We start from the raw sequence: 26515 nt of genomic DNA, 5'->3' as shown, positions 1-26515 counted from the left end.
GGCTGGGAAGGCCTGTATCTCTGTATGCCTTGTCTGCCTGCACTCTCCCCCGGCCCCAACAGGAGTCCGCATCAGGGCTGGGATTCCTGGACTCGGTGCAGAGGGTCAGCTACTGGGAGCTGCGGATGCCTGCACAGGCCCTACCTGAGGCGTCTCAACCTAATACCCCCTAGAGGGGGATTAGGGAGGGTGCTGCTGTCACCATCAGGGGGCTGTTATCCTCGCCTCGACCTCAACCCAGAGACGAAAAAGAATTGGGGAAGGAGGGGGGCCTCGACTTCAAACCAGCACCCGAGGGGTTGGGGAAGGAGCGACATGGTAAGTAGACATCTCGACTTCAACTGTGCACCCCATAAAAGGGGGCAGAGGAAGGAGCCATGCCGGGAGTCTTGCAGAAGACCCACTTATCTTCATCTGTAAATCCGTCGGAAAAAAATCGGAGTAAAAAATCTTTAGGTGTGCCTCCTATGCAACACTAAGCAAAAACTGGAGAAGGCTGACACCATCCAGGGGTGTATACTGCAGAGGAGGAGCCACAGTTAATCTTTTTCAGATTAAGCATAGTGTCGCCTCCTAGTGGACAGCAGCATAACACCCATGGTCCTGTGTCCCCCAATGAGGCGACAGAGTAAGCTTTTTTTACTTTTCTGCGGACTGATTTTTTTTTTGCAGGACAAGTTGTAATTTTTAATTTCATCACTCATTTTAACATACAATATACATGAAAATGGGAAAAAAATTCCAAGTGCAGAGAAATTGTGAATAAATTGCAATTCTGCCATGAGCATTGTTTTTACGTCATTCATTCGGTGGTAAACAATGATTGTGAAGCATGATTTATCAGGTCAGTATGATTATGGAAATACCAAACTTGCATGGATTTTTTATTTATTTAAGAGAAAAAAAAAATTCTGAAGTTTTTAAAAATTAAAAAAAAAAAATGATTTTAGTCTCCTTAAGGGACTTGAAGCAATGATTGTTCGCCTGCTTATTCTACATACTGCAAAACCAGAGTATTACAGTGTATAATGAAAATAATCTCCTGTGAGCTTTACAGGAGTACCAGGATAGCAGCAACAAGGCCCCAGCTGCCATAGTAACCCATCGGTGTCCTGCGATTGCATCACGGGGGTAGGGGGGTGAGATGGTCTCCGGTGCACACGAACACCGGTGCATGTTTAATTCAAGTGCTGCTGTGAGAATTGACAGCAGCATTTACATGGTTAACAGCAGAGATCATTAGTTAGTAAAATCACCAGTCTGTGGCTGCCCATTGTTCTCTTAAATAAAACGAGCAGCAACAGATTGGTGACAGGTTCTCGTTAAGCTGCTTTATGTCGTACTACTATGGCACTGGTACTTAAAGGGGTTTTCCCATGAACAAAAGTTAATTTTAATCAATAGTTCTTGGGATGATAACAATTGAATGTATTTAAATAAAATGCTCCTGTGCTGAGATAATCTTATAAATGTGCCCCTGCTGTGTACTGTGTAATGGCTGTGTGTGACCGTGAAGGAACATAGTCTGATCATACCACAGCTCCTGGGCAGGGGAGGAAGCAAAAGAGTATGCAGACATTACAGCAGGGGATCACAGCTGATTCTTTCTTTGAAGTAAAACATTGTTTAAAAACAGGCAGGGTAATGTTTTACCTCACAAAAAGAATCAGCTGTGATGCTGTTTAGGTCCCCTGTCATATTTATGTACATTAGTACATAAGGGTGATGTCACGGGTGTATCAGGTTTGCGCTTGACTTTGCAGGCACCTTCTTGATTCTTTCATTCCTGGAGTGTAGTGGTATGCTTCTTTCGTTAGGAGCCAGCAGTGATCTCCACCTTCTGCAAGTGTATCCCCTTGTCTGTTTTCCTTGTTTGTCTTTAGGTGCAGTGGGGGCTGACTAGTGCTCACCCCTTCCCTTCCCTTCCTAGGGCCTAGCTCTAGGGACAGTTAGGGATTAGGTATCCTGCTCGGCGATAGGTGCAGAAACTGTTAAGGGATGGTAGGGGAGTCAGGGTGTTATAAGATCTGCCTAGGGGTCTCCACTCTCACTTGTTGTTGGGCTTCCCCCCTTTTCCCATTGTAATACACTTGGTCCTTCCCTCACCTAGCGTGAGAGGTGATCATATGTGCAGAGATGCCATGCAATGTCACTTGCAGGCTTGTTCTTTGAGGGATGTGTTGTCTATTTCATTTGTATCATTTTAGTGCACAAAAGACTTTTTGATGACTTTTCATTCAATAATTGGGAGATGTGATAAACAAGAAATAGTAGTTCTAGCACTGGACTTTTATTTTTATGGCGTCCATTCTACATTTGTTAGGGTAGGTTCATACATGTTGGCGTCTTTGGTAGGAGACTTATTGGTAATTCCACTGCTTTCACTAGAAGAAAAAGAGCAGTACACAGCACATTTTTATCAGTACAGTAATGCCCATCATAGGACAGAGCTGTGTATCTTGCAGAATTTGTTTTTCTGTTCCCATAATGTAAGAGAAAAACAGAACTCCAAAAGCCCTAAATAACATGATAATTTTATAGATTGGTAATTATGAAACTGTAAAGAGCCAATTATTTATTCTGACACAATAAAGCATTTATAAGTGGGAAAATTTTAGTTTTTATTTAACTCATTCACATAAATTAGACTCACACCACTCAAAAATTAGAAGTTTGCAACACACACTTTTCAAATTTAGTGGCACGCACACCGCTCACATATCAGACACATGCGGGGCACACACAACGCTCACATATCAGATGCATGCGGGGCGCACACACACCGCTCACATATCACACACATGCATCTCACACACACCGCTCACATATCAGACACATGCGGGGCACACACAACGCTCACATATCAGACACATGTGGGGAACACACACCGCTCACATATCACACACATGCATCTCACACACACACCGCTCACATATCAGACATATGCAGCTCTACTCTCTGTGCTAACCCATAAATGTCTGATTGATGCGGTTCCTACTTCTACTGTGACCACCCTATCCATCTGATGCTGCTGAAATGTTGCGGTGGCTAAGGACTGCAATCTTTAAAGGGTTGTGCAGCCGGGATTGGCCGTTTTGGCGACCCTGGCTGATTGAGCCGGACATACACGATCACCTGGGTGTAACGGTATGTCCATTTTCTGGAACACCTTGGCAAATAGGACGTACCGGTACATCAAAGGTTGGTGAGGGGTTAATGATGCAGGAAAGCTGCTGCGACTTTTAGGAAGCTGCTTATCAGCCACACCTCATACGCAAACTGCACAGACGCCGAACACTTTGTGGGGCCCCAACCCGAACCTGGAAACTCAATCAAATTAAAAGGTCATTAGAAACAGGAAGGTCTCAGAAAAGAAAGAACGTGTGAGATGTAATACCGTAATACCAAGTGGTGACCTTTACTCCATATGTTATTTCTCAAGTGAACGGCCCTTCTAACACTCATATATATTAAGCATTGCATGATAATCGATGGAAACATACAGACGGCTACTAATGTGTAATAATTAACTCGGCCTTGTTCCTCTTTTTTGGCTCATACTTTGTACGCCGCCCCGCTACAGATACGGAGGAAATACCCAGGATCAGGCACAGGTTTAGGTCGGGAAGACGACACAGATATGTCACTTCACTGGAGTCAGCAACATGAACAGAAATTGCATTTTCCCAATGCCAGTGAACTGCACAAAATGCACCTCCCTGTTATCTACGGTCACTGCTGACTACTGCACTGGAGATATCCAAGCGTGCTCGAGCCAAATGCTTGGGTAGCCACGACCGCATGTATTGTGGCTGATACATTGCAGCTAAACATGCGGAGAATGCCCGTGTATTGCATGTTTAGTGGCAGTGTCTCAGCTATGATAAATGCGGCTGTGGCTACCCGAGCATCTGGATTGAGCACTCCGACTCCTGTATCTGAACCCGCTCGGATAACTCCATATACAAGCATATTCGCTCATCCCTGCACGTGATCTAAAAACTGCGGAAATATCCCTAGACATATTGAACTTTACAAACCCTGTGCAATATTTCCATAAATCTCAATGCAAATTATGGCAACATTGCCTCCAACAAGAGACCTCAAAAATACTGCAGGTGATGAATCCCCTGGTATTGTACCTCTATAATCCACCCAAAAAATCAATGTATACAGCAAAAATGTGGTACAGAAATACAGCAGTGCTTAGAGGATTTTCTCACGGATTCACATAGAATTAGTGAGAAAAAGAAATGATGGCACGCTCCATCCAACACTGCATTACGCAGGTACCTAGGGAAGACCATCATGCAACATGGCCACTGCCCTCTAATCTGTGGAGACTGTGCCGCTGCCCGTGGTCCGCAGTCATGAACCCATGGAATAAGCAGAGCTCTCCACGGGCACATTGCTTTATTCCATGCATGTACGCCTCCGCTTTGGCTCGGACGTTACTCTTGTATATAGGAACAAGATCATAGGAGATCTGAAGTTCATGTACACATTGTGGAAAAGAAAAGATAGAGACTGACTAGCGGGATAAGAGGAAACCCAGCTGGAGCTGAGGAGCACAATCATACAGAGAAGAAAGGCAATGTCTTACCTGCTCCACATCTGTATTGCGCGGTACAAAATAAATAATGTTCTTTGTAATCTGTTGGGAAAGCTGGAAAACTTCAAAGGTGGAAAAGCGTTAAGGAAATCAACAATAACAAACTATGGGCTTTTTGTAACCTACATATTGTCATTATATAGGTTTCTCCACCATCTATTAAGGGTTCGGAGGAAAGGGGGGGGGGGGGAATTAAGCTTGCAGGAGAATTCTTATTCTTTGCCAGCAAATCGAGAATTTGAAAAAAAGTAAAAAAGTGAAGAACTAAAATATATGTGTAATGAAAAGTTACGTAGTTTACAAGTAGTTAAAAACAGTCTTTAACTGTAATGATGGTAAGCATTGTCCTTTCTCGTACTGATATATGAAGGAATATATGTACCACATCTGCCATGCATACAGTACGTGAACTCTTATCAACAGGTTCAATGCTCGGCTAAACAAGAAGGTCAGATGCAGTCACTTCAATATGGGAGGCAAGGGTAAATCACCAGGCCTCCTTTATACCCAGGTGCAGGACAGTCTGTATTTGCAGAAGGAAATACACCATATCCCAGTATGTATGTACCGCCATCTGGACTCCTCTCCACAGAACAGATGATGATATCTACAGTAGGTGCGAGTATAAATACTAGATGGCGACAGCGGAGAGGAGTTGTACAGAGCGATGCCCGAACATGACTGATGCCAGCTCTGTACATGTCTATGAAAAACAGAAGAGAAATCTAATTTTTTCACAACAGGATTAAACTCGGATCAAATCTAGTCAAAGTTTTATATCAAAGGTATGTGTTGGCATCCTGGCATATAGCAACTTAAAATGTATACACTGCCAGTGGGTGACAGTGGCATACATTTAGGTTTCCCACTGTATAGGGAAATACCATCTTCTGTGCTTCACTACGTAGGAAAAGAAGGTATGCTGACACATGCCACCCTAAGAGACCAAAGGACACTGTTTTGGCCTTTCTTTTGGGTAAACGGCAGCCTATGACACCGAATGTACCACGTACCAGGAGCTCTCAGAAGTTTCTCATCAGACGATGCTGATGTCTGCAGAAAAATTCTGACAAGTTCTGCATTTTACATTTGCATGCAGATTCAGATGTGGATTTCCGCATTCAACAAAAATGGGCTAAACCTGAGAATTACAAACCCACAATCTGCAGCATGCCATCAATGGTGGATACTTTTTTTTTTTTCTAGATTTAACATATAACCTTAGCACAAAAGCTATGCTCCGCTCCACGGTCCAAACAATAAAAGTATTCTCATGACAACAACCACTATAGCAAAGTTGTAATAAACCAATGCAGGCAGGCTGATGTACCGAGGCGAGGTCTAATACAGCATCACTTTGGGTTAGCAGCTTGTAAAGGATATCCATCAGGGGACATCATTGTCTTGATATCAAAGGTTTCTGCGCTGACGTAGTCCGGACCGCCCCATGGAGGGCTGAGAAAAACTACATCTGCCTTCAAATCACAAGCGATGCACATGAAATCGGCACGGATCAGCTCAATGCGATCTGCAACACCGTACACCATGGCATTATTGTACGCCAAGTCCAACTTCACAGGGTCAATGTCCACAGCAATGACTGCAGAAAAGGAAAACGTGCAGAAACATTAGTGAATGGCTGAAGACAAGCAAAGAATAAGCAAGCATGGCTGAAAGATCGTCCTACAGGCTGAAACCACTGACCCGCATAGCATGTAGTCTGTGCTCTAAGCTTGTGCCGGCCCTGCCATTACTCCTAAGGGATCCGAGACCCCCAACAATCAGCTGTAATCTATGTAGGTAGGGTTTAATATCCCAGCAGCACCACCACAGGAGAAATGAAGCATTACATAGCTCCTATTGAAATCAATAGACACTCTGTGTAAGACACGCACACCTTGAGTTCTTTAGGGCAAGAGACTTTCTTTACAGCTTTCTCCAACTACGACTGATAGATAAGGGGCCGAAATGAGAGCAGCACTCCAAACTTCAGGAAAAAAAATGTGATTAATTCACCCAAGCGCCAGAGACATGCTCCATAAATCACATTGCTCTTTGAAGTTTGGAGTGCGGCACTCAGCTCTTCCTTTTATTCTGGTACTACTCATACTACAAGGTTTCATTATCGTTTTTGTGGTTTCTTTTTTTGGTGCAGAAAAACGAAAACAAACATTTCTATTAACATCAGCATTGATTGTAAAGGGATTTTTTTGGATGAACAATTCCATGGGATGGCTTCAGTTGGTCAGCCTCCATTCCCTCCATTTTTGAGGGTATAATAACAGAATGGATCCATTAAAAAAGAACATGTCATAAATGTCTAATAGGTAAGGTTCCCAGTGGTGGGACCCATCTCCAGAACCATGGTCCCCTGACCGGAGGCCGCTCTGGTGAGATGGAAAATGAGTGTAGAGGGGACTGCCATGGGCACGTCTCTGGGGCCAGTCTCATCAACCTCTCTGTGGCTTTGATTTGACTAAAGCTTACCGTGCATTCCTGCTAAGGCAAACTGAATAGCATTGCCACCGACACCACAGAAAGCATCTATGACCACCGCACCACTGATGCACTGCCTGACACGGTGCGCTATGTGCTCTGCAATCTTTTCTGGGGTAACCGAAAACCAACCTTCTGCAAAATAAAACACAGCATTCATTACGGGGGAGTCCTAGCAAGATGGTTTATCTTCTCACTGCACATGGGCCTGCAGACTGAGCCAAGGGGGACATTTATTGCGTTTGAACCACAATTTCTGCACAAATTACCATCTTCCATTGTTGTGAATGCCTAAGGAAAGTTTGTAAATGTTTCACACCATTTATTACACAATTTATAGTAAAAACATCAAAACTTTAAAATGATGAGAATAAAGATCATGGTTAAAAAAACGGTAATTTATGAAAAATTCTATATTAAACCTGTGACACCTTGGTCTCAGGCTCTTGCCTAACATTGGGCCGTGTACGAACATGTTTAATAAGCTGCGGCTGCAAAATCTATAGCAAATGTGTCTTTAAAGCGAACCTGTCAGCAGGATTTTGCTAAGTAAACTACAGGCAGTGCCATGTTGGGGTTGCTGCACTGATTAATATGATACCTGAGGTGAAGAAATCTGTCCTGTGGTTCTTGTGTAATCAGTGTTTGCAGTTTTGAGTTAATGATATGCCTGAGCTCCGGGACCGGACTGTAGGCAGGGTCTTATTCTGGTGCTCTAGGCCAGATCAGCAAGAAAAGACCTGCCTACAGGACGCCCCAAAGCACAAGTATGTTCCTGATCAAAGAGACAGATAGGGGCTGGCTGTGGGCGGGTCGTATCTTGCTGATCTGGCTTAGTGCACCAGGATAAGAGCCTGCCTACAGTCCCGCCCCGGAGCACGGGCAGATCATTCACTCAAAACTGCAAACACATTACACAGGAACCACAAGACGGATTTCTTTACCTCAGGTATCATATTAATCAGTGCAGCAGCCCCAACCTGACACTGCCTGTAGTTTACTTGGCAAAATCCTGACGACAGGTGAACTTTAAGGTGCAACTTCTGATAATTATGGAATTAGAGTGAGTAGATTTGGCACAAATTACACCATTTTTGATAAAAATTTAAGTTCTGTACAGCTATGGACTGTATCATTAAAACGTTATATTTCTCCAAAATCAACAAGTTATGCTGGGATTATCCCGGACATATTTTACGGTATCTTAACAGACTGGAATGGCCGAACTGACTGCTTCATAGACATAAAAAGAAGCTGCGAGTCGGGTCAAGAAACCTGCGGTCAGTCTTGGCATTGCAGTCCTTACACAGACCGTGAAATATGAGACATATAAAAGACGCGTATTCTTTTAAAGCACACAATTCCCTGCTTTTTATTCTTCAATGGATCATTACACAGAATCCACTCTGATCACAAAATATTCCCCAAACCATTATTATGTATTAAAGTGGTTTTACGGTTCCAAACTTTTATCGTCCATAGGTTAGGAGAGAGATAATGCAAATGAACCGAGCTGGTACTCGCCCACTGTGCTGCTGCTCTAGGACCGGCCAAGTTACCAGCACATGGCTGTAATAGGGCTACAAGCGTGAGCCATGTATTAGTGCCCCTGAAGAGACTGTGGGGTCTGGACATGGCTCACACACTGCAATCCCATCCTTAGCACTAGGAGTGTGTATGAGCCACTAGAAAACAGCACAGGACCATAAATAAAACCCCAATAAAACTGGGAGAAAGTTGCAATACTGGTTGACAATCAAAATTCACAAAAAAACAAGTGGGTAAAAAGACAGCACCCAGATCAATGTTAATTAATATGGTAGATCACATGAATCTTTTCCCACATGTACTAATGGTGAAAGACAAAAAACCTGCACCAGGTGCTAGTCTCGTCCACAGATTGCAATGTGCAAAATAATGAAGACTAAAAATTGATGATTTTTTTAGTTGTTGATGTATAAAACGTACGCCATATAAAAGTCAGAAACGGCTATACGGATAGGGTGGCATGCAGGTGAAAAATCCTCCATTTTTTTGTGAATGAAAAGCAGACAATTTGTCATACACTCAGCCTAAAAAGCACAAAACTGCACACGGCTGACCTTTCCTAAGCACTTAACACTAATTAGATAAGAGGGAATGTGATGGGACTGAACCTCATTAGCGGCATTATATCCCCATATTTTCCTATATGTCCCTGGTACAGATGCCCACCTTCATCAAGCTTAATTCCTTCATCAAAGCGAGAGAAGAGTCTGTAGCGCTGAGCCCAGTACTTGGCCAGGTGAGGATCGGCCGCGATCTCTGGGGGCAGATACTGAATCTTCCTCTTCTGCTTTTTCTTTTTTTTCTTGCACTTGACATAAGACCCCGCTCCTATAATGCAATGACACATGCAGACTTATAAATATACATATTATTAACCCCTTAAGGACCTGGACAATTATCATTTTTTTGCAATTTTTGTTTTTCCCTCCCTTGCTTCCAAAAGCCATAATTTTTTTTCTATCGACACAACTACACGAGGGCTTGTTTTATGTGGGATAATTTGTAGTTTCATCATTAATTTCCCATATATTGTATTGGAAAACAAGAAAAAAGTTCATAGTGAGGTGAAACAAAAAATGCTATTCCGCCATTGTTTTTTGGGTTTTGATTTTAGGGCATTCATTGTGCGGTAAAAACAACCAGTAACTATTAATTCTGACCATGGTGTATGGTAGTTGTGCGGTGGAGAGGTAGCCTGTGGCGATAGATCGAGCCTCTGAAATGCTGCAGTCAAAGATTGATATAACGCAGAGGCACCTGCTCAGGGTTGGGTGGGCTCAGCTCCTGAGCCCGCACTGTATACCAGCAGCACATTGTAAAACTGGTACGAGAGAGGGAAGGGGTTAAAGGCATAAAACCAAATATGAAAACAGATTTGGGCTATGTGCACACAGGTTTTTTTAGGAGTTTTTGAAGCAGAAATATTCCAAACCCTTGTCTGAATCTCAAAAATCTTAAAAGTGTCTCCTCCAAAAACACTCAATAAGCACGTAGCCATAGGTAGGGGACATGTTGCTTGGTTTCTGGGGCTTAACCCATAAGTTAAAAGAAGTTATTGTTATGTAACAATAAAATATTTCCATACAAACCATTACTACTGTCTTCCTCGTCAGCCTGCAGATAGTCTGGGATTTCCAGGGAGACGAGCTGTCGTGTAGAGGAGCTTGTCTCAGTATCTGCTGGCTGCTCCGTGGCACTTGCATGGTGTGAGCACCAGATGGCGTTAGCAGGTAGCGCAGAGCCGGTCTCTGAGCCTTCACTACAGCGATCCAGCATGTTAGACGGACATGTAACAATCTGATCCTGAAATTCACATGGCCAATTTTGATCAGGATTGTCTTTCCCTTCAGAACGGTCCTTATCCCCAGGCTGCCTGCATTGACCAGCGGGTTCACTAATACTGGAATGATCCAGACCTTCAGAGTCGGAAGTGTTAGTGGAATCTTCCATCTTTGGCGGCGAAACTTTGCCATTTAATAAATCACCATTTGGTTCAGCAATATCTTTTAGAAATTTTTGTACCTAATATTAAAATAAAAAGTGAGTAATTACACAGTGCACCCTATCATAGGACTACAAAGTGATGAATATGAGAAAATATCAAGCTTTGAAGATTCACATGCTAGAACAGAGGCAGATCCTGAGATGGACAACGTCAGCAGGAACCTTACAGGGGTTATACAGTCCTTTACAATATATCTGTACATACAAGGCTCTTTTCATCTGCTTTCTTCAGTCTGTACTACTGCTAGAATGAGCTCAGCCGGCGGCATGTCTGCCACATGATGTTATATAGGTTGATTCGCTAAGAACAAGGAGGGCCTGGATGCCATACTAATAATATAATATTCCAGGTTATGGGCACTAGATTCTGTGACGGGACGCTGAGCCAGGAAACCAGTCTGATCGTTGTATGTGGTGTCAAGAAGGAAAGCTTTCCCTAACATGGAGCCATTAGCCTCTGTCTCATGGGGTTTTGCCTTCCTCTGGATTAATATGTTAGGTTATAGGTTGAACTTGATGGACTTCCATCTACCTTCAACCTTAAATACTATGGTGTGTTCCCTGATGCGGCTAGAGAAAGCTTTGGCTCGGCAGCATCGGAGGCGCACAGGTACACTGATGCTGTTAGATCCAGCAACAGAGCAGCTATTAGAAAGAGCTTGTAAGTGCTGCGCTCCTTATCTAGGAGCTCCGCCACCGCTCATAGTCAAAGAGCAGTAAACAATCAAATTAAAAATCCCTACATTCTTAAGAACAGAGAGGATTTTTAATAAAAATTTGAAAAGTAGCTAGTTTTCCTAAGCACTTTACAATTTTTATAATTTATGATAAAGAGAATACCCTTTAATATTTTATTGGTAGTGGTCTGACACCCGGCATCCCCCCTGTTGCCCAGAAAGCTTGTAATTCTTACGGGGCATAGCTGGATACTTTTCATAGTACCCGGTTCTGCAGATCGGTTTAATTAAAAAAAGGACAAGCTGTAGTAAACTCGAAACCAGACACAGCTACTACTGAACGTACGGCCCACAGCGTCCACCGGAGCACCTACAAACACCTAATGGGTGGAGGCTCTGACATAGCGTCTGTATGGTGCGTCCTGTACTCTGGGATGTACAGCGTACACATCGGATATAGTCAGAATCCAATGCTGTCCTACAGTTAATACAAGGATCTCAGTTACAAACAGATCCCAGAAAGCAGATCTATGGGAATCATTGCAGAAAGGTGCCAACACCCCCAATGCTTCAGTATTCACAGGCAGCAAACAGCAGGACTGTACATGCAGGGTTTGGCGGATATATGGTAAGCGTGCATTATAAGCAGAGATTCATGATATCACCTTGTTCACAGTTTTACTTTTTATCGGTTTCACTTCTGGCTCTTCAGAAAAAAATATGTGTCTGTTCTTCACTGGCCGGTGCATGTCTAGGAAATGGGAGCGGTGCTTGATGCCTTTCTGCAGGTAGCGCAGCGTCCGATGCTTGAAATGCAAAATCCCCCCGTATCTGTAGAAACACCAGACATTATATTCTACATCCATTACAATTATCACAATTCTAAAAGAAGTTTCTTAGGTTTTCCTACTTTACTTCTGCAAAAAAAAAACCTCTATTTCTGAGACTGAGCTGTGTTGGGCTTGTGGTTGGCAGCACTCTTATTTTACATTTTTTCCCCAGACAAAAGGGTGTTTTTTTATTGATTTTTTTTTTTTTTTACTTGAAATCTCTAATTTTTCAAACAATTATTATTATTATTATTATTATTTTTTTTTAAAATCCAGTAGGAGACTTGGACATGCCATCCTGATTGCAATCATTATGTATTCTAGAATAATTTGTCTGATACTGTAAATTAGGAAGTGTACTAGGCCCGAACAGGAATCTGTAGAAGGACTTGGGGCAATTGTGAAGCCCCTGGATTCTATGGTAACCTATTGGCACCGCACCACTTCAATGCAATTGATGCCCGATCTAAGCAGTGAAATAGCCAAGAATGAAGTTCTCTCGTATGGTAGCCATTACATCGGGGTTTCAGCTGATATAATACAATTGGCACAACTCTTGCGGGCCACCATCACTGTGGCGTATTTGTTTGGCTACACAGTTCCCACAGTATATGGCATAGGGAAGAAAAGGTTTCACGTTTTCTGAAAAACGTAAGTAAAATCAATTAAGCTCACACAGGAATAGGACAATTTGCACTAAACTCAATAAATATAAGGGTCAGTCTGCAGAAGAGAAGCCTCATTTATGGCAGCCAATGTTCTCAAAGAGCAGGAGTTCAGAGCGATGCCGATCAATCAGCAGGGTTAGCCTCATCCCATGTCGGTAGTAAAAGGGTAAGTTCACACACTAAGTATTTGCTGTAGATATTTCTGCATCAAAAATGTGTCTCCTGGCTGGAGTTCATTAAAATGGGTGAAAAACTCTGCAAAAACACAGACAGGATTGTTGTGCTGCAGATTTAAAACGGCTTCAAATTTGCAAGGAAAAAATAACGTGTCCACAAGACTTCAGGAATCTCATTCGCTTTGCTGGGACACTAAAATGCTGCATTTTTCAAGGCAAAAAATGTGCAGCAAAAACACTACATGTGAACATACCCAAAGTATGCCACTCCTTGTGCTGGGATCTGGTCATTAAACTATCTGGACACAGCTTACTGATCTTGAAGTACAGGGGATAAATCACTTCTTCTCTGCCTGTAGCATGCAGCTCGGATAAAGGTCAGGATCTCATAACACTTAGTTACTGAGCTTTGCTTTATATGAAGAGGACATATACGCTTTTGGGACAAATTTCAGGATGATCCTAGAATGCGCTCTAACTTAATGTGACGTCTCCAAACTTTTGATTGCACACGTCCAACTGTTCAATGTTTCAGCACTTTTAGCACAACTTGCTGTTCTCTAACAAGGAGCTTAAAGGCAAAATTCACAACAGGTGTTTGATCCATGAATCGCCCAATCAATTTCGAGGTTCACTTATAATTGGTATTAATCAATCCTCCTCATCATGCTGTTCACATTTTGACACACGGCTGAGCTTTCCTAAGCATGTATCACTAATTGGGTAAAAGGGAATGTGACAGGACTGAACCTCATTAGTGGCATGATATCCCCATATTTTCCTATATTTCCATGTTTCCTGCCCACCTTCATCAAGCTTAATTCCTTCATCAAAGCGAGAGAAGAGTCTGTAGCGCTGAGCCCAGTACTTGGCCAGGTGAGGATCGGCCGCTCCGACTCCAAAATGGGCTCCGACACCACGACTCCGACTCCACAGCACTGCCAGAATCTCAATGACCTGAGGGCCGCCCTTCAAGAACAGCGGGATGCCACGCCTCAGCAGACAATAACTCCACTTGTGAACAGCAGGAGACGTCGTTGTCAAGCTGTAATTGATGCTCAAGGCCACATGACAAGCTACTGAGACACTGATGTTTTTGTTGGGGTATACCCACCACTGTTGTTGGCTTTTGTTTCAATTAATTTTTTAGATAAGGAAATCACCATTGCATGCTTCTACTTAAATGTCCTACTTTCATGATAAAATATCACTGTAGCGTGAACTTTTTACGGTTTCCCTAGCTTTTTGTGAGTAGTGTATCTGACAACACCAGGAGCAGAAGGTTTCCTTCCCCTGAACTGTACAGATCAAGAAGAAAGAAGACAAATCCCAGCAGGAAATGTTTGTTGTTCCTCTAGTCACTTCTCTGCACATTTACAACAGATTTTTCTCAATCACATCAAAAATCAAGATTTCTTCTCTTACTTCTGTCCTGTGCCATGTTTTAGCCCCAAGGCAGTGGAGAGTTCAGCGGCCACATCACACGGGTTCTCTTCAGCATCCAGTTCATGGCTAAGGAAAGAAAAAAAAAACGTGAGAGTTTTCACTTCACTTTTTGATACAATGTTTATGTGACGTCTGACATCCAGTCAGATGATTACATCAGTATTGCCAGCCGTATGCCGCACACTGAAGCCTGTGATGTGCGGCAATGTTTAGCCACACAGAGGTAAAGTGGGCAAAATTAACTCATTGTAAAAATCGTATAACACAATACACATGTTGTTACGGATAAGCAAAATCGAAAGAAATTAACTGGAGTACAAGTTGGTATACATGCACCAGCATGTTCACATTGGAAAATACACAGACAACACCTAAGATAGAAATAAATGAACATATACCCTGCTGTAAGCATGTAAAAAGCAATAGTGCATATAGGGTACTTAGTAAATACTGTTTTTTATTAAAAAAAAACTTAAAAGCCATCCCACCGGCGACAAGGTGTACCCAATCAGGATGGTCCTAACCTCTAGTCTTAAAGCCTTACCATGTGTCAAAGTGACGTCAATGTGATTAAGGGCAGAGCAGGACTGGGTCCAAAATATGGATACACAGCAAATGAGACACTATATAAACGTAATGTCCAGCTCAAAGAAAGGGAGGCCATGCCCTTGTGTGCACTCAGTGTCCTGTTTGGACCTTATTGAAGTCATTTTTGACACACAGTAAGGTTTTAATACTAAAGGTTAGGACCGTCCCGAGTGGGTACACCTTGTCGCTAGTGGGATGGCTTTAACACACTTTTTTTTTTTTTTTTTTTTTTTTTTACAAAGTTTCATTTGAAGTGCTTCTGAGCCATTTTGGAGGGATGAAACTTGTCCAAATGTTATTTAAGTGTAATTAAAATCCACAAGTATGAAAAAAATCTGTAAGTGCATGTAAGGATCCTAAGTCCATCTATCAGAGGAGAGGGTGAGCTGGTGTCTGCTCTCCTTTCTCACACAAGCTTCTCTACTGGACTTTAGAAACACCAGGGAAATGCTGGAAGTTAGTCCAGCCTATACAAGCCAGCTTCTGAAACGGCAAAAATGAAAGGGTTAAAACAGCAGCTGACCTCCTCTTGATTTTAGCTTGTTTGCACTCTGGAGGTTCATCATCATCATCGTCATCATCTCGTCCATTTTTTGGCGTTTGTCCTCCTGGCGATGGATTCCTTAAAACCTGTGAAACTTTAAGGAAGAAAATGAATATATGTAATAATATCATACATTTTAATATTGTCTTTTCTAATATGTATAGTAGATGTACACAGAAAAGCTTCTTGGATGAGGCTTTAAAGGGAATCTGTCACCAAGATCAAGTTTCCAGCCTCCTCCATACTGAATACATGCACATCTCAGGGGGTCGGGCAGCATGAATCTAATGACAGGTTCCTTTTAATCACATAAGCTCTGAGACAAGCCATGCACTTTATATGGCTATCCATATAATTACTGACTGTGAGACCACTAGTGGCTAAACAGCAATGGGGATCTATTGGTAGCCCTCACGTGGGGCCAAAAAATGTCAATGTTTAGTCCTTTTGTCATATCTCTTCCCACCATACAATCCATGACAGATAACACATACTGTAAGGGAAAGTGGGCAGCCATGTATAGAATAGTCACTAAAGGCAGAGATGTAGCAATATAGTAACGGCAATCATGACATTGGAATTTCTGAAAAAAAAAGCAAAAAAAACAGCAGTAGCTCCACATATAACGTGCCCGTCTCTGGTGATCATTTCATTAAGGCTCTATATATAGTGGAAGCCATACAGTACAGGAAGGTTTGGCTTTTCTGGTCTTCAACTACATATTTCTAATTAGCAGTAAAATCCCCATTGTAATTAACTAAACATATCAGAACCTTAAGCCATGAAAGTGTGCGCTCAAACAAATCGCCAGAATGCGAGAAAGAAGGAAGGAAAGAACGGCCAGCAGTTAATCACAGGACACTTTCCTCCCAATTATAAATGGCTTTAATGAAAACTCAGCTAGGGCCATTTCCTGCTTTATATCGGCAATAAATTAGGCATTAGTACAATCGATAGGTGCTAATTTTACAGACCTGGCCGGCTGGTATCAGTGTGTCCAGATGATGCATGCCTATCCGCAGAGCCAGCATCAGCAGGCGCACTGTGATCCGGATCACAAGGGCATTGAGCTTCCAGGCTCTCCGGCTTCTGCATCTGAGGACTGTCGTAAATAACACTTAAAGGTTTACTGTCTCCCTCCATTTCCTTTATATCAAGATTTATGTTCTTCAGTCCATTTACGCAGTCACTGAGACAATCAATACTTTCTGCAGAAGTGGGGGGTATGTGCGGAGTCTGGTCTGGGAGCTGAACATCAGCAGCGGCTTGTGCCTCCGGGGTGTCGTTACCTTCACAGTCCCCGGACTCCTCAAACGTCCAGCCCTGCTGTGCCCAGTACTGAAACTGCTCAGAATAGCGCCAGTATGCTTCGGTATAGTGCTCAGCCCACTCCTCCTTGGTTGTAGAGCAATTCCACGGCTCATTGCTGCCATCGTCACCTGATATGGCCATATCTGGGTGCTTAGTGACCCAATCCTGCCACAGCAAACCCTGCCCATACTGATCCCAGTACCGTTCCCATCTCTCCTGTGCGCTGGGAGCTGCGGAGAGAACTTTCACATCAGCGGCCTCCTCACCAGGACATCCTTCATCAGGCTGCTCAACACTGGGAGAACCATCCTCATCTTCACACACCTCATCAATGTCATTTATACATTCCTTTATGCTTTGCTTTAGGTCACTGGAAGATTTTGTCTTTTTCTTCTTTTTCTTATGGATTTTATGTTGCTTCACACGAGTTTCCAGAGGCTGAAAACAATCAACAAAAGAAAATCACTAATAAAGTGAAAATAATCACAATCCAGACATAACTTGTATCGATATATAATGCCAAAACCTGTAGCAAAGAACTAACATGGAGGTCAAGAACAGGTTTAGGAGATGCCAGAATCCTGAGGCGGATCCCTCTGGATGGATATTGTATTGAAAGACATCTCTTAATTTTCTAGTCTGAACATATACAGTTGAGCTCAAAAGTTTACATACCCCGGCAGAATTTTTACTTTCTTGGCCTTGTTTCAGAGAATATGAATGATAACAAAAAACTTTTTCTCCTCTCATGGTTATTGGTTGGGTGAAGCCATTTATTGTCAAACTACTGTGTTTTCTCTTTTTAAATCTTAATGACAACCAAAAACATCCAAATGACCCTGATCAAAAGTTTATATACCCTGGTGATTTTGGTCTGATAACATGAACAGAATTTGACACAAATGGGTTTGAATGGCTACTAAAGGCAACATGCTCACCTGTGATCTGTTTGCTTGTAATCAGTGTATGTGCATAAAAGCTGAGTGAGTTTCTGGGATCCAGACAGACTCTTGCATCTTTCATCCAGCCACTGACGTTTCTGGATTGTGAGTCATGGGGAAAGCAAATAGAATTGTCAACGGATCTACGGGAAAAGGTAGTTGAACTGTATAACACAGGAAAGGGATATAAAAAAATATCCAAGGAATTGATAATGCCAGTCAGCAGCATTCAAATTGTGATTAACAAATGGAAAATCAGGGGCTCTGTAAAAACCAAACCACGGTCAGGTAGACCACCAAAATTTCGGCCACAACTGCCAGGAAGATTGTTCGGGATGCAAAGAAAAACCCACAAATAACATCAGCTGAAATTCAGGACTCTCTGAAAACTAGCGGTGTGGCTATTTCAAGATGCACAATAAGGAGGCACTTGAAGAAAAATGGGCGGCATGGTCGAGTCACCAGAAGTAAGCCATTACATGAGGCAAATTTGCACTGATCAGCCCGGAAGCTGCGCATGGGATGTACTTTTACGCTCCAACATGACAACGATCCAAAACACAAGGCCAAGTAGACCTGTCATGGGCTACAGCAGAATAAAGTGAAGGTTCTCGAGTGGCCATCTCAGTCTCCTGACCTCAATATCATTGAGCCACGCTGGGGAGATCTGAAGCGCGCAGTTCATGCTAGACAGCCCAGGAACTTACAGGAACTGGAGGCTTTTTGCCAAGAAGAATGAGCAGCTTTACAATCTGAGAAAATAAAGAACCTAATCCACAACTACCACAAAAGACTACAAGTAGTTATTGATGTTAGAGGGGGCAACACACGGTATTAAGAACTGGGGTATGTGAACTTTTGATCAGGGTCACTTGGATGATTTTGGTTGTCATTAAGATTTAAAAAGAGAAAAAACAGTAGTTTGACAATAAATGGCTTCACTCAACCAATAACCATAAACAAGGCCAAGAAAGGAAAAATTCTACCGGGGTATGTAAACTTTTGAGCACAACTGTATACAACCCCTGGCAAAAATTATGGAATCACGGGGCTCGGAGGATGTTCATTCAGTTGTTTAATGTTGTTGAAAAAAAGCAGATCACAGACATGGCACAAAACTAAAGTCATTTCAAATGACAAATTTAGAGCTTTAAGAAACACTAAAAGAAATCAAGATTAAAAATGTGGTACTCGGTAAGGGTAATTTTTTTCAGACCAAGCAGAGGGAAAAAATTATGGAATCACCCTGTAAATTTTCAATTCCAAAACTAACACGTGCATCAAATTAGATCTGCTCGTTAGTCTGCATCTAAAAAGGAGTGATCACACATTGGAGAGCTGTTGCACCAAGAGGACTGACATGAATCATGGCTCCAACACGAGAGATGTCAATTGAAACAAAGGAGAGGCTTATCAAACTCTTAAAAGAAGGTAAATCATCACACAATGTTGCAAAAGATGTTGGTTGTTCACAGTCAGCTGTGTCTAAAATCTGGACCAAATACAAACAACATGGGAAGGTTGTTAAAGGCAAACATACTGGTAGACCAGAGAAGACATCAGAGCGTCAAAACAGGAAACTTAAAACAATTTGTCTCCAAAAAAGGAAATGCACAACAAAACAAATGAGGAACGAATGGGAGGAAACTGGAGTCAATGTCTGTGACCGAACTGTAAGAAACCACCTAAAGGAAATGGGATTTACATACAGAAAAGCTAAACATAAGCCATCATTAACACCTAAACAGAAAAAAACAAGATTACAATGGGCTAAGGAAAAGCAATCGTGGACTGTGGATGACTGGATAAAAGTCATATTCAGTGATGAATCGCGAATCTGCATTGGGCAAGGTGATGATGCTGGAACTTTTGTTTGGTGCCGTTCCAATGAGATTTATAAAGATGACTGCATGAAGAGAACATGTAAATTTCCACAGTCATTGATGATATGAGGCTGCATGTCAGGTAAAGGCACTGGGGAGATGGCTGTCATTAAATCTTCAATAAATGCCCAAGTTTACATTGATATTTTGGACAGTTTTCTTATACCATCAATTGACAGGAAGTCTCTTCTGCTTGTTGCCTGTCCATAGCAGTGGTTTCCTAGCAGTTATTTTACCATGAAGGTCTGCTGCACAAAGTCTCCTCTTAACAGTTGTTGTAGAGATGTGTCTGCTGCTAGAACTCTGTGTGGCATTGACCTGGTCTCTAATCTGAGCTGCTGTTAACCTGCGATTTCTGAGGCTGGTGACTTGGATAAACTTATCCTCAGAAGCAGAGGTGACTCATGGTCTTCCTTTTCTGGGGCGGTCCTCATGTGAGCCAGTTTCTTTGTAGCGCTTGATGGTTTTTGCAACTGCACTTGGGGACACGTTCAAAGTTTTCCCAATTTTTCAGACTGACTGACCTTCATTTCTTAAAGTAATGATGGCCACTCGTTTTTCTTTACTTAGAATTTGTATTATGGCAAGAAAAAAGCAGCTAACAGTCTATTCAGTAGGACTATCAGCTGTGTATCCACCAGACTTCTGCACAACACAACTGATGGTCCCAACCCGATTTATAAGGCAAGAAATCCCACTTATTAAACCCGACAGGGCACATCTGTGAAGTGAAAACCATTTCCGGTGACTACCTCTTGAAGCTCAAGAGAATGCCAAGAGTGTGCAAATCAGTCATCAAAGCAAAAGGTGGCTACTTTGAAGAACCTAGAATATAAGACACATTTTCACTTGTTTCACACTTTTTGGTTGCGTATATAATTCCACATGTGTTAATTCATAGTTTTGATGCCTTCAGTGTGAATGTACAATTTCCATAGTCATGAAAATACAGAAAAATGTTTAAATGAGGTGTGTCCAAACTTTTGGTCATTACTGTATGTATGTATGTATGTATGTATGTATATATATTTTTTTTTGTTCGATTTACGAGCAGCTGACACTGAACATACCCTAAACTGACATCAGCACCAAACAAAGCCTTACCACAAACTTTTTCTCAAGCGATGATCCACCAAACTGTACCGGGAGTCCCATCTGTAGCATCAGCTCCGACTCTGAGTCTAGTTCTCCTTTCTCAACAGGAAGATCAGAGACATTGGACACCTCCAACTCTTCTTCCTCCTGTTCATCATCATCTTCACAATCTGCAGAAAAGAATACAAAACTTTACGTGGACTAGAGACAGTCTAATTCCAGCTGATTACTACCATGAGTTTACCAAAGTATAATAAAGGTAACAAAAGGCATCGTAAAAAGTTAAATCTCCATCAAAACCATGTAACAAATCAGTGAAATATGAGACAAGGTGGGTATTTAAAAAATGTAAGGCAATAACATCTTCTGCCATGCAAGGACTATCTTCTATTTTCTCCCCTAATAAAAATACATTTTTTTTTAATCTTTTACATTTCAAAAACTACAAAAAAGAAAGTGGGCCGATGCAAACGTTTGGGCACCCTGTATGGTTAGTACCTAGTAGCACCCCCTTTTGAAAGTATCACAGCTTGTAAATGCTTTTTGCAGCCAGCCAAGAGTTTTTCCAGTTCTTGTTTGAGGGATTTTCATCCATTCTTCCTTGGAAAATTCTTCCAGTTCTGTGAGATTCCTGGGTCATCTTGCATGAACTGCTATTTTCATAGAAAACATTCTTCCTTCTACCTATGAAATGTTCCCCATGCCATTGGCTACAACACAACCCCAAAGCATGATTGATCCACCCGCATGCTTAATGGTTGGCAAGATGTTGTTTTCCTGAAATTCTGTGCCCTTTTTTCTCCACACATACCTTTCATCATTGTGGCCAAAGAGTTCTATTTTAATCTCATAGGTCCACAGGACTTGTTTCCAAAAGGCATCAGGCTTGTTTAGATGTTCTTTTGCATACTTCTGATGCTGAATTTTATGGTGAGAACGTAGGAGAGATTTTCTTCTGATGCCTCTTCCATGAAGGCCATATTTTTGCAGGCGTCTCTGAACAGTAGAACAATGTACCACAATGCCAGGGTCTGCTAAATCTTTCTGAAGGTCTTTTGCAGTCAAGCAGGGTTTCTGTTTTGCCTCTCTACCAATCCTATGAGCAGCTCTCACTGAAATTTTGCTTGGTCTTCCAGACCTTATCTTGACCTCCATTGTTCCTGGTAACTGCCATTTCCTAATTACATTTTGAACTGAGGAGAGGGCAACTTTAAAACCCTTTGCTACCTTCTTATAGCCTTCTCCTGCTTTGCGTGCCTCCACCATATTCATCATCAGAGTGCTAGGCAGCTACTTAGAAAAACCCATACCTCCTGTTTTTTGGGCCAAGGTTAGAGGAGGCTGGGTTTTTATAAAGTTGGGAAATTTGCAGCACTTGGCCTTTCCGAATGATGATCGTGAACAAGCCATAACCCTAACAGGATAATTATTTAATGAAGGTCTGAAACTTTGGTCAAAGTTATCTGAGCAGACAAATCTCCAAAGGTGCCCAAACTTTTGCATCGGCCCAATTTGTTTTTTGTATTTTTTAAAATGTAAAAGATGAAAAATATATATATATTTTTTTGCCTAAAATACAAACGAAATGTGTCATCTTTAGCTTCAGGCCTTTTAGAGATCATTTCATCTTCAACTTGATAAACTGTTCACAATAATTTTGACCAGGGGTGCCAAAACGTTTACATGCCACTACATGTAGATATGTATATACACACACACACGTATGTGGTGTCATCAGCACGTCTATATAATAATAAACCTCCACTACCTGACTTACTACCTGGATTACCTGCTTAGGCTTCATCTCGTGGAGAGTGCACATACGAGGGGCGTTCATTAAAGATTTCCCCTAACCCACTTCTATTTATCACAGGAAGCTGAAACTTCACATGTGTAATGATATAAGTCTCTATAGGTTACGTGCCAATTTGCAACTCAGAACTGATAACGGTCTTCATTTTACAGGTGCTGAAGTGGTGTGAGCTTTAATAATGGACCCAGTGGAATACAGAGCAGTCATCAAGTTCCTTTACTTGAAAGGCCGCACAGGAGACGTTCGATGAGAAGAAAGAGGTTTATGGCGATGCTTCCCCATGATATGATGTAGTCAAGAACTGGCATTGTCAATTGAAATGTGGTCGGACCTCGGTGCAAACAGCTCCAATTCCAGGGCAACCCAACTCTGCTATTGATGAACACACCATCCAGCAAGTGGAGGTCGCCAATTTGGAAAATCGCAGCTTAACCATTTGCCACCTAGCCCAAAATGTCAAGATTATTGTGGGGTCCATGGAAAAAATCATCTAAGACCATCTTCACATGCATAAGGTATCCACTCTCTGGTTTCACACCTTTCCAGAAGCAGGAACGAGTCGAATGCTCTCAGGCTCTATTGATGATGTATCATGGTAACCAGAAGGACTTTTTCAACAGACTGATCACACAGGATGAAGCTGGGTCCAGCAAGGTCATGCTCACAGTATTTTGGGACCAGCACGGAGTAGCATTGATGGATTTCCTAGCAAAGGGTACCATGATCACTGGAGAATACTATGCTTCAATGTTGCGGAAGGCCATTAAAACCAATAGATATGGCATGCGCACCAAAGATGTCCGCCTTCTGCAAGACAATGCACCAGTTCACAACTCACATGTTGCCCAAATGGAAGCATGCTCCTGTGGCTTTGAAATAATGCCGCATCCCCCTTATTCACCCGACCTCGCACCATCGAACTTCCACCACTTTCCAAAAATTAAGTTATTTTTGAAGGGCAAGCATTTTCCAGATGATGAGACTCTGATTTCCAAAGTCACAACGTGGCTTTTGGAGCAACCTGTCGATTTCTACAAGCGAGGTGTTTACAGTTGCTTAAAGAGATGGGAGAAGTGTGTGTCCCTAGGTGGCACCTATGTAGAGAAGGACTAATAACTGTGCCAAGTTTCATTGCTCTCAGTCCACAGGAAGTGGGTCAGGGAAATCTTTAATGAAAGCCCCTCGTACATCTTACTGACCTCATATTAGCAGACTAAAGTATTCCCTTCTGAGACATCCAAGCCATATCGACAAGATGTGTCATATACGGCAAATAAATGTGATCCTAGCTGGATATTTGCCTTGACATCAGAGCTCAGTCATGTGCTGTCAGACATCGAAAGGTAATTGGCCAAGCGCAGATCTCGCAATTTATTTTTATCAGAGTTCTGAAAATCGTAGAGAGAACTCGACCATTTCCAGACTTCCTTAGGCTCTGCTCTCGAGATGGCATCTAATGGACGTTTACAACATATCCTGGTGCTAAGCCATAAATGTCCCAGAAGGGACAACCCCTATAAAGGGGAGTTCCTAAAATCCCAATTTATCTATCCACAGGACAGTTTATGGTGGTCTGTTTGCTGGAGATCCCATCACTTGTCACAAACTCAAGGTTCCCATGTTCTCACGGAACTGCATGAAAAAACAAGAGTGCTGTTTATGTGGCTTTGTATACAGTTTTGTTGCATTTGTTTTTTGGAGAAAGCTGCCCATCAGTGCTGGGTGCTGGGCTAGATAGAGTGCAAGAATATGGAGTATGGAGGACTACATGGCAGCAGGTTTACTAGTCCTCTAGTGATAAAATCCCTGTTTTATCAGCAGGAAATTATCAAAACTACAGCAAGCAGCCCAGCAAGTGATACATCGCTGGAACCAGAGTCTCTGTCTCTACATTATGCTCCTCTCAGATTATTGTGGTAAAACCTGGTGATATAATGCAAACTAAATGACATAAATGTGCAGGCGTGCAGTGCCAGGGCCACAATGAAGAGCAAACCACTACAAAAATGTAACAGCAATGTGCAGGTGCCAAGACCAGCATGGTCATAGGCAGATGAGCGTCACAGATGTGTGATAAGAACGTCACCTGAATATACAGAGTAAACATTGTACATTATAGTCAGGCGTCAAACACCATGTCACCGACAGCTCGCTGTGTGCTGCGCCCTCTTTTGCGCTGGTTTGTCTTTTCACTGTGTCCCCAGAATCTCGCGCCTGGACATTTTTTCCTCTTTGGATTGTGCTGGATAACGTTGTCTTTTTCTCTGTGATTGGCTGAACGTCTCACAAACATCTACGATCAGTTTGCTATCCATACTAAAAGTAACAGCATGTACTGCGGCCATCTTTGGTAAACCTTTAATTAGAACTGAAAGTCCCGGCTTTCATTATTAGGCTATGTTCACACTAGACGTTTTTTTTTTCTGCAGCAAAACCTGATCTCTTGGCAGGAAAGAAGAAGAGTCAAAAACACAGGTTTTGGTGCATTTTTGGCGCGTTTTCTTGCTGCATTTTTCACGATCACAAAGTTCAGTTTGGTTCAACCACAGAAGTAAGAACACAGGTCACCAATGCAAGCCATATGTTCATGTAAAAGTACACATTACAAATGGAAATGGGGGAAGGTGAATTAGCTAGGTGAATAGTTTACCTAACACACTGGAAGTGCCATTGAGTTGCTCAGGCATTGTTCAATTTCACACCTTGGTCAGCCAATGTTTACTTTTTTACACATCACTAATTGATTAACTGTACTAATCCAAACTGGCATCTCATGTGACCAGGACAAGATGGTAAACTTGGGGGGGGGGGGGGGGAATCACAAAAATAATGCAGTGAAACACTTGACGTTTTTTCAGCGATTTTTGCACCACCCATTGCTTTTAATGGGTGAAAAACGCTGAAAAAGCGCTGAAAGAAGTGACATGCTCAATTGTGCAAAAAAACATGCAAAGCACAAAATACTGAGGACAAAAAACACACTGTGCGCATGACATTTCTGAAATCTCAGACTTTGCTGGTACTGTAAAACGCAGTTGAACATTTGCATGAAAGAAAAGCCTAGTGTGAAAATAGCCTTACAGCAGCATTTTGTGACCCACAGGAACACAGGTCAGCAAAAGCAACAATCTGAAATGAACAGGAAGCTTCAATAAGAAAAGCTGATGGGTAAACAATACCTGGGAGAGTCTTCTTACCACTGTCAATTCCCTTCAATCCTAAATAGTACAGGTTACGATCACTAGAAGAAAAAGGTGATAGTGTATGAAGGCTGAGCATATCTGGAGGATTGCAGATACCATGTGAACCCATTTATCCTGGCATTACATTACCTGTGTAAATGGGTTTATAGAAAGTGCTAGCACACATATAAGACAGTCTCTGCATCACTGAGCTAAAACAATCAGCGTCCCAGAAAACAATGGGGCCCATTCATCAAAGCTTTTATGCCAAAAGCTTTGAAAAGTTGCAGATCTTTTGTGCCACAATTTTGCGACTTTGTGTTATCACACCACTTTGGATCAGTTCTGTAAAAATGAATGGAGCTGGTGAAGAGAGGGCGTGGGATAAGGCATGGCCATGTCTGCCCGTCCCAATCATTAAAAAGTTCCAGCATTTTTTATCCCAGAAATGCTACTCCAGTCTATGCCTGGAGTAGCATTTCTGGCACAGTGGACATAACTCAGAAGAGGCTCCGAATTCATTAAATGGTGTGCTGATCTTAATGAGTTTGGCGCCTTCTACTCCATCAAGATTGGAATAGCACGTGCGTACGCTATGCCAGTCTTGATGAATTGCCCAAATGAGTTGAACAATACGCCAATAGTAAGTGGAGAAACCCATCTCAATTATCTGACATGGATTTTAAGATTCATTTTTGAAT

General features: G+C 42.2%; 1 protein-coding gene across 6 annotated transcripts in view; it reads right to left on the bottom strand.

Annotated features, from left to right (window-relative positions):
* TGS1 (trimethylguanosine synthase 1) overlaps nucleotides 1-26515 on the bottom strand; it is a 55275-nt gene that overhangs the window by 24214 nt on the left and 4546 nt on the right. For 5 of the 6 annotated variants that reach the window (XM_073679307.1, XM_073679308.1, XM_073679306.1 and 2 more), the window contains exons 3-13: nucleotides 25812-25873; nucleotides 20829-20989; nucleotides 16564-17338; nucleotides 15569-15683; nucleotides 14437-14523; nucleotides 12003-12168; nucleotides 10246-10678; nucleotides 9323-9484; nucleotides 7100-7243; nucleotides 5996-6212; nucleotides 4604-4682 (exon numbers count right to left, since the gene is read on the bottom strand). In XM_073679307.1, coding sequence (XP_073535408.1) covers nucleotides 4604-4682; nucleotides 5996-6212; nucleotides 7100-7243; nucleotides 9323-9484; nucleotides 10246-10678; nucleotides 12003-12168; nucleotides 14437-14523; nucleotides 15569-15683; nucleotides 16564-17338; nucleotides 20829-20989; nucleotides 25812-25873 — 2401 coding nt within the window. The remainder of the gene's footprint in view (nucleotides 1-4603; nucleotides 4683-5995; nucleotides 6213-7099; nucleotides 7244-9322; nucleotides 9485-10245; nucleotides 10679-12002; nucleotides 12169-14436; nucleotides 14524-15568; nucleotides 15684-16563; nucleotides 17339-20828; nucleotides 20990-25811; nucleotides 25874-26515) is intronic. The other variant, XM_073679311.1, reaches the window with a different exon arrangement.

The sequence above is a fragment of the Phyllobates terribilis genome, unplaced genomic scaffold (genome assembly GCF_046119375.1).
Source record: "Phyllobates terribilis strain yellow unplaced genomic scaffold, ASM4611937v1 Scaffold_4__5_contigs__length_816908805, whole genome shotgun sequence".
Lineage (NCBI taxonomy): Eukaryota > Metazoa > Chordata > Amphibia > Anura > Dendrobatidae > Phyllobates > Phyllobates terribilis.
This window is presented reverse-complemented; position numbering and strand designations above follow the sequence as displayed.